This window comes from Oculina patagonica, chromosome 10 (genome assembly GCF_052425735.1).
Source record: "Oculina patagonica isolate OP01 chromosome 10, crgOcupat, whole genome shotgun sequence".
In the NCBI taxonomy this organism is placed as follows: Eukaryota; Metazoa; Cnidaria; class Anthozoa; order Scleractinia; family Oculinidae; genus Oculina; species Oculina patagonica.
In genome coordinates this window covers 18,097,124-18,106,439 of record NC_135767.1, presented here as the reverse complement: position 1 = coordinate 18,106,439, position 9,316 = coordinate 18,097,124, and the positions used below count along the sequence as shown (strand labels likewise).

Below are 9,316 nucleotides of genomic sequence, written 5' to 3'. Positions count from 1 at the left end.
CACTTTTTAAATAACCGTAAATATTTAACAAGCTATGTTTGATAAAAATGAACTATAAAACGACGTTTACACAATAACTAATACAATTTTCTTTTATCTGCGTTCTTTTTAAAGTATTTTTGAATACTTAAAAGGTCTGTATTTGCTTAGCTTTTGAGATATAGCTATATGAAATTCATATTAAACATTTCTACGGCAGCGGAAAAACCAATAATAGTTCAATCGACTTTTATAAACACAGGAGCAAGCTTTTGTCTGTGAATCTACTTTCGTGATTTTGCATAATTTTTGAAACTAGGCCATTCCATTTCCGTAAATGTATCGTGCAGATAAAAGATTCCAAACAAGAAAAGCAATTTAAAAAATAGGAAACAAACAAATTGTTTTTAGCTCCATTTGTGTTGAGCACGCTATTTAGTGACAGATTTAACATAGCCAGCCAAGGTATTTGACAATTTCATGGCTACTAAAGATGTGACGAAGAAATTAATGACCACTCGAAGAAAATATACACTTATTATAATATTTAAGAGATTTTAACCACTAACATTTTATTTTCACGCAAATTACTTTTTACAGCATAATTTTTCTGCGAATTCAACAACAAAAGGTCGCGAAAAATTGTGTGATACCTTTTGTAATAGAGTAGCTAAAAATCTTCTTTCACCCTCACGTACAAAGCTGACCCGGGCAGCTGATGAAACATTCGTACTCGTTTTTAAACATTTATCTTTTATTAAGTACACTCCTTAACAAACTGAATAAAGTCGAATGTAATGTCAATCTTGGTGAAAACATACCGCTTTCAAAAACCCTTTACGCCAGTACAAATATTTAACCAGATTAGAAAGAAAGTGTATAAAGCTCTAAACCAAATAAGATTCTTCAGCCGCTAACACGTTTCACAAACATTTATTCAGACTACAGACTGTTTTATGTTTCACAATACTTGGGAACGTCCCACGTAGAAACAAATCGTATAAGTTTCCAGGTAGTTCGTTCCATCGTTACAAAAAACAGAAGGCTTTTTGGCACAGGCATCCACGATGCAGACTCTTTTAGGATTTTTAATGCTGACAACATTAACTGCTGTTATCTACGGAAAGGTAACAAAGAGAAGGATAATAGAGTAACTAGAAGTCTTAGTTAGAATTTATTGTTTATAATAATCGTTTTTTTAATTGTGGGCTTAACAATCAATTTAACTTATTGTAACCACGATAAGTTGTCGCACGACTTGTTCGTTTGAAAAGGCTGCCTTTTTAATTTTGACAATTGTTAACAAAGAATTTTCTCACGCTCATCCGAGTCGAGAGCTATGGTCGATGAGAGTATTAACCATGACAACACGCAAGGCAACTTTCTTCCTTGAGCAAATGTGACGATTGTCGAAAAAACCCAAAACCAGAGAGCTGTTAAACGCTTATTGGGATATTTGTGGCAAAATTTTCGACGAATTTTTGGCTCTAAGTGAAAATGTGATATTACTAGGTACTATTAAAAAATTATATTCTACAAGCTTGAGTTTTCTATGAGATAGTTTTCTGTCGCGCACAATCTCACTGTTTCAGTAGAAACTCTAAAATATTACAGTCCAAAACTTACAATTTTTGTTCTTTTAAGCTAAAAATCAGAAAAATTGATATCAGAACCTGGCCAATGGCCGTATTAAACGATCTCAACAACTGTAGAATAGACTATGTATTTCTCCTTAATGAAGGTACCAATTCGATAAAAATGCCAGCCAGATATGGAATAACGACAACCAAATGCAAGAAATAATTCTAAGTGTTCTAGAAGCCGAAAGTAAGGCCGATGGAAACGGATTTCTCATCACTGTCGACGATTGTGGACTTATCGACTCGCACAAAATATGGCGAACGCCAATTAACGCGCGCAATGCATAGTGGTTCGTTCTGGGTCTTTAAATTGCATTATTGTATAAACTGCAGTGTTGTACAATGATTTCCAGCCCTGTGAAGAACTGTTATTGAACACACTTAAAATTTCTATATTTTCACTTTGGTAACATCGATGACTTTAATTATGTTTGATACCATGCTTTTCCCTTTCTACTCAAATTTGTTGTTGTAAAGTCGAAACATCTTGGAAACCTCCTCGTAAGCCTTCGGAAAACTTCGGTGATCTTCGGCAATCTTCAGCAATCTTTGGAAATTTTCAGATAATGTTCAAAAAAGGATCGTATAACCTTCGGACAACATTCGGAAAACCGTCAAAAACTCTGTTATTAGTATGTTTATAAAAAAACAAACAAAATAATAATACATGGTTGCTTGTTATTCTATATTTATTGCACAGTAAAAACCCGCGGGTAAGAAACTAAGATTTAAGAACCTGTTAGGCTAAAATTTGAAAATTAGACTCCATTTTTATAAACACCTATTTAGCCTCAAATCAGTTTGGAAACAGGTTTTTATTTTCTAAAATTGATTGAAAATGTTTACAACTGGGTAATAAGTTTGGACAAAGCATTACTGTGCATGTATATAATGTCATATTCTAAACGAATAGTGCTTCATTTTTGCATAAGCACTTACATTGTATGTGATATGAAAATTTTATACAAGGAATAGGCCGAATACCACTAAAAGTTCTTTTACCATCAATGTAAATTTTCTTCAGAAAATAAGAACCTATTAAGAACCTAAATAGCCTAAATTTATGTTAACTACCATTTATATAAGAACCTGTTTAGGCTAACCTGGAAAAAATAAGGTTTTACTCTCGGGTTTTTACTGTATTTATTTATTGTAGCAACTCTGTAACCACCATGCACACTGCCAAGAAGAACAGTACTGCGACACGAGCCTGGGAGTCTGTAAGGAGGGTGTAAGAAAATGCCATTCCCATTGGGATTGTGGGTCCAGAAACTTGGGTTGCAAGGAAGGGATCTGTCAGAAGAGTGAGTGTACCAGACACACGGAGTGTCCCGGTAACCAGGCCTGCAAATATCCCCCTGGGATCTGCGAGGACTACGAACCTTACTGCCGCTATGACAGCTACTGCAAAAATGGCTACATCTGTGTCGATAGTGAGTGTTTTTATTCTGACAATATCAAGTTAAGTATTTAAGATTGTTTCCGCTGAACATTCGAGCAATACAAGCAAAAATAAAGTTACCACAGAGATCTCATAGCATGTTAACAGTTTGAGTACAGCTATCAAAAACCTACCAAAACTTTAGTTCTCAAGCTGAACCCGCGAAGAAAAATGGATTTGAAATGATCTACATTTCAGGTAAAAGGGACGTTTCACAAAATGGCGCGTTTTAAAGATTTTTGAGAGGTTTGATTTTAATTTTCTCGAGAATGCTTTAGAGTTTAATCACGGGTCACTTAATTAGGCAAACGAATTTCAGTAAGATGTTTCAAATAGTATACAAAATGTTACCATACTTTGCGTAGGTTTTTGGTACTTTTTTTTTGCACTCATGCATTGCTTGAACTTTCAGCGGAATCCGTCTTAACATTTAGACTAAAAGCCTGAGTATTTTTTTTGAGCGAGACGTCAATGCAATGAGATCTGCAAATGATTAGAAGACGATATACCGTTGACCTCGTCTCTAGTAACATCTTCAGTGTTAGGTCAGCAAAGGATCCGGAGTTAAAGGACCCACACACTTATCGTAATGAGTAGGACACAGAATTTCTTGTGTTGTGGTCTGGTCTTTACCTGATGTACTGTTTAGGTTGGATGGGGAGTGCTCGGAGACCTTAGCTGATTGAAGCTACTCAAGAAATCCGAGGGTAAACATAGCATTCAGTATTCAGAGTGGACTATTCGCTCACAGAAAAGTTGGACTCGAAGTTGTCACAGCAACTGAGCCGAAAAGCCGAGAAGTCCAGTAATTGTAAAGTCGTTAATTCAGAATATTATATTGTATTGCACCAATACGATTTAGGCATTGGGGCCATTATGGGATAATACCAATCGTTGGTCTTTTGTACGAAACTACAAAACTGAAAAAATCTTCTTTATTTTTGTGTCATTGATAAATGAATGGACTTGTACGGTAACTAAACGCACTCATGTACTTACCCATCTCTAAAAAACAAAACAAAACAATACATGGTTGCTTATTATTATATATTTAAATCTATGGAGTTTAAGTTGCTATATGTCACCCTCCAACCTGGAGAAGCAGATGACCACTCTTTGTTTGACCTCTACCCTTTAACATGTCCTACAGCTGTAACCCTGCTAGGATTATTTGGGGGGGTGGGGGGGGGCTGCGCCCCCGGGCCCCACCTTATTTTTAAGCCAAACTAAGGCCCAAAGGGTCGAGAAAAATTATTTTTGAGAGCCCCCCCCCCCTTCCCCCTATTTCCAGGGTCTGGATGATCGGGCCTCTAACTTACCTGAAGGTCTGGAGCTGCCACTGATTAGACTCCAGTCGTTGTATTCATAGCTTTGTGTATCATAGATACACAACAACTCGGCGACAATCCTTTTGCTGAGAATGTACCTTATTTGTTTGTTTGTAGAACGGTGCAAAAAACGAGAATGCAACGGCGACCACAACTGCAAACTTGGTGACAAATGTGTAAATGGATTCTGCAAGCCTATACCTGGATTCTGCTCAAATGACAAGGACTGCGACAAAGACCAGTGCTGTGCCAAGGCTGGACACAACCCACATGGACTGTGCAAGAATATGAGCAAGCCTGGGGACGACTGGTGTCCATTAAAGGTAAGGGAATCTCGACATGCGATGAATATACAACGAGCCTTTACATTTCATCACTCGCGACTCAGAACTCCTCTTTTGGTTTGAAGTAAAGTGTCGGTGCCATAGAGGGGTCCGTATTATAGAGGCAAAGATTATACGAGGGGCCTGCAGGGGTGAAATGGGAACTGTGTTTTGCGCAAATTTTCACTGGGAAAATGAGTTTTGTATCACTTGGACTGGGAACCACAAACAAAAACAATAGAACTGGGACATGGATTTGGGAAAAAATGAAACAAACAGCGGTAATAAAAATTATGAAAAATCGCATTTTACTAACTTGTCGTTTCGTATTCTAAGCTACATACATATTCAAAAGTATGACCGTTACAAATTTTAGACAACTATTTATATATTGTTATGAAAGGGGTCTGGAACCTAGACTGAGACAATTGATCTTCAGCAGTATTAAGTCTCCTTAATTTTGTTTCATATTTTTAATCAAGTTACGATGGCCTAAAACCAAGAATCTATGGATATGGGAACATTTGGGAAATCAATAGAGTGGGAAATGGGATTCGGGCAAAATTTTGGCTGGGAAAAAATGGGATTAAACACCCCTTCAGGAGCCTGTTATATGAATTCTGTCATCTCTGGAACGACGTAAACTGCCCGTGAGGTATCTGTAAGTAGAGGTTTGGCTGTATCTGACTTTGGGAGGTCAGATTCAAGCTCTCACGCGGCATTGTGTTTTTTCCCGAGGCAACTTTTAGTTAGAAATATCCATCACATTTTCTTCAATAGTGTTTTTATCTTGTTTCGCAGCAATCTATAATGGCCTGTCCTTGCGTGTCTGGATATGTTTGCCAGATGACGACAAGCAGCTACTACTGGGGTAAATGCATAGCAACCGATGGGGGATCTGGGTCTGGCTCCGGATTGGATGACTTCTGAGTCACGTGAACAAAAGAAAACACAATGTTCTAGAATATAGCGTACCTCTTGTGAAAGAAAAATCAATAAACATAGATTGTGATGAAATTTTGCCTTACTCTTTTTTTCGCGACTCTTTCCTTAAGGTCATTGTCCTGTATTGCATTGCGCATCCTTACTGCGCAGAAATTTACGAGTAATTAGCGCGCGCACATAAACAAAATGGCGGCTTTTTTTCTATGCGGCTTAGTCCGCAAGAAAAATAATTCGTCTCTTTCTCGTAAATGAGTTCGGTGACCTCTCAATTTTTCTCAGATTTTGGGTGTAGCGATAAAGTTCTTTCTGTAAAACGAAAACAGATGAATTCCTATGTTTGAAAAATAAATTATCACTGGAAATGTATACTTTGCAGTACTCGCAAGGGAATTGTTAAGGAATTATGTGGTATATACAAGGTCTTCCTGCTCCTAAAAGAATATGGAGACCCCACTTTTTATTTTATTTTTTTAATCAACACTTGGCAAAATTTGGTTGAAAATCTTTGTTCAATTCTATTTCGGGGCAATGACCTTAAAAACATTCATCAGTTTAGTTTATTAGTTTCGCTGAAACTTATTCCTTTGACATTGAAATTAAGGTTTTGCATACTTAAAAAATATATATCAAATATCATGGAGAAGAATTTGTATTACATTATACAAAGTAATTTATTGCATTCGTAATAAAGGTCATTTAAAACAAATACCGTAAAATTCCGGTTTAAGCTTCCCCCGGTTATAGGCCCATCTACCTGGAAACAATAAAATACATCCGATTATAAGCCCTCCCGGATATAAGCCCCCCTTTACTGGATGACTGTACTGAACAGGGCTAAATGCTGCTTTATTTTGCGTTTTTAACTTAAAAACGAATTTCGATCAACACTGCTGGCTCGTTTCAATGCGTTTTTTTATTCCGCTTTTATGCCCTCCCGGATATAAGCCCCTCCGCTTATAAACCCACACAAAACCCCTTACGAAGTTGTATAAGCTCAGGGCTTTTTACCGAAATTTTACGGTATCCCTTTTACCTACTTTCTATGTCTAACTTTTTGCCTGTACTAGATAAGCGTCGAGTTGATACGTGGGTCGAATGGTTCAAATGCCCATATATTTATTTTTGCAGCTGACTTCAATAAATAGCAAGCATTTAAATGTGGAAATTAAGTGAACAGCGAATATCTTATTACAGACAAACTGCCGTGAAAGCTGAATTTCACGATTTTGGACAGACGATATTTTGCTACACTGAAGCTTCGCGACTTTGCAAAAATTTTTCTCCATTTAGTTTTATTTTCATCATTAATTTTTTATCGGCGTTTTGATCAAACATTCCAAACGTGAAAAGACTGAAAAGCGAGTTAAAAATCCCCAAAACAAATAGTGTCTCATGCAAGTTATAAAAGCTATCAGTTAGTGGGTCTAGATGAGGTTTTTTCTTATAGCTGAGATTTATGATCTGCAAAATTTACTTATAGCTGGTGGAAATATAAAAAAATAACCTCTTAAAACAGTGAAGGGACATTTGGATAACACAAAAAAGACAAAAGAAGGTACGAATGGCCAAAAGTGACGAAGATTGAAACAGATTGCGATATGTTTTTTTTTTGGAAATATTGTTGGGCTGAACAGTTTTCAAAGTTAATCTCGTTTGCTTATAACTTTAAATTTTATCGCCCGAGAGACAAATTTGGTTTTAATGAAGCTATGGTTTTGTCCTTTAGATCCCTAGAAGTAATTCCTTTGCAAACATTAGGATTCATAGCGAGTATTTGGCAAAACTAAACAAAATAAACTTCAATCAGCCATGACACAGTCCCTTTAAGAACTACTTCATGAAAGATGTAATTAAAGAATAGAGTTATAAGAAGAAACTCATTATAAACGGTTATTATCTCTTTAACATTGACATATTCATTTTCAATATCGTCATATTATTTTTAAGCTTACTCATTTTTGCAGCATCATTTTCTCGGGCCATTAAATTTATTCGATTTGAAAAGGATCTCGCAAAAACATGAACGCGAAATTTGACGTCGCAAAAATTTCTGTGATAAGCTACTTTAAAAGACTCTCCTTGCGACTCAAGTACCAAACCTGACAGCTGATATAATATCTTTTCATTTTTTCTAGACATGCTCCCTTTTGTTAAATAAACTTGCCGAAAACTGAATAAAGTCGAATGAAATGTTTGTGTCAGTGAAAGGGTACCGCTTTCAAAGCCTTTAGCGCCATAACAAACATTTCACGCGATTAAAAAGAAATCGTGTAAAACGTTTAGGCAAATAAAAATATTAAGCTGTTAACATGTCTCACAAACATTTGTTCAGAGTACAGACTTTTTTTGGCTCACAATGTGTGGGGATTTTCTTACGTGGCATCAAATTGTATAAGATGCGAGGTTTCTCCTTCTATCGTTACAAAGGATCGTAGGCTTCTTGGCGCGAGTAAATTCAAGATGCAGTTTCTTCTTGGCTTTACAACGCTGATTTCGTTAGCTGTTCTTATTTACGGAGAGGTCAAATTAGAAGACGATCAAGATTATGTAAGTATTTGCTTCAAAGAGTAGAAGAATAAGACGGAATCCATCAGGAAATCGAGTAATATTAATTTGAGTTGGCCAAAAATCGAGTATCGCAATAACTTAGATCCTAGTATGTCATTTTGTAACCTTTTTAAAAGGAAAAGTTATAAGTAATTATCCATGGTAAGGCCAACAACACTTTCTTATCAGAGCCCGAGAAAATGAATTTCAAACCTCACAAGAAACATGTTAACAATAGGAAAAATCTCACGTGTAGCCATTTTGTAAAATAGTCTTTTTAAAAGCTCTTTAGTTTAAACACGGTTTAAAATAGTTTTCTTCGGTTACGTTCAGTGTTAATTGATATTTGAAAGGCAAAGGATACAGCTTACTTGTTTATTTGGTTTTAGCTTAAAATTCGTTTCGATTATACTCAGTGACGACCAATATAAGCTACACCCACTGCGAGGCATGTTTCAATTTGACTCTGTCTCTCTTTCAGATACAATGTGGTAACAGTTATTGCGTCGATGGCTTCTACTGCACAAACTATGATTATCAATGCAAAGCAAAAAGACCATGTACGCATCACGCACATTGCCCCAAAGACCAGTACTGCGACCTATACCGACATGCTTGTAGAAAGGGCGTGAGAAGGTGCTACGGTCAAAACCAGTGTAGCCGAGGGAATATGTGCAAGGATGGGCTCTGTCAAAAACGAGAGTGTGTCAAACACAGCGACTGTCCAGGAAATGATGCTTGTCATTACCCAGGGTACTGTAAGGATTATGTAGCTTATTGCTATGCCGACAACTACTGTAAAGTGGGATACGTGTGTGTTGAAAGTGAGTATTGGTGTTTGTTTTTATATATCAGAAACTCATAAAGGCCCGGCCAAACGCACGCAACATTTCAACGCAACATATCCCAACATTGTTGTGCACAACATGTTGCAAACGTTTGGCCACCCTGTTGCGATATGTTTGTTGGATGGCGCAAATCGAACTAGTGCGAATGCTCCAGCTCAACAATGTTGCACGAACGTGGCCGAACGAGTCCATCATGCAACATCCAACAATGTTGCGAGATGTTGGGAGAAAATGTGACCATTTTCAAACTTGGTCCAACATGTTG

At 36.8% G+C, this 9,316-nt stretch overlaps 1 protein-coding gene across 1 annotated transcript; it reads left to right on the top strand.

Moving 5' to 3' along the window:
• The first annotated feature begins 1,046 nt into the window (after positions 1-1,046).
• LOC144667313 (uncharacterized) lies at positions 1,047-5,641 on the top strand. The gene is made up of 4 exons (XM_078528704.1): positions 1,047-1,106; positions 2,776-3,052; positions 4,506-4,711; positions 5,513-5,641. Exons 1-4 carry the CDS (start codon positions 1,047-1,049, stop codon positions 5,639-5,641), a joined length of 672 nt encoding a protein of 223 aa, XP_078384830.1.
• The last annotated feature ends 3,675 nt before the right edge of the window (positions 5,642-9,316 follow it).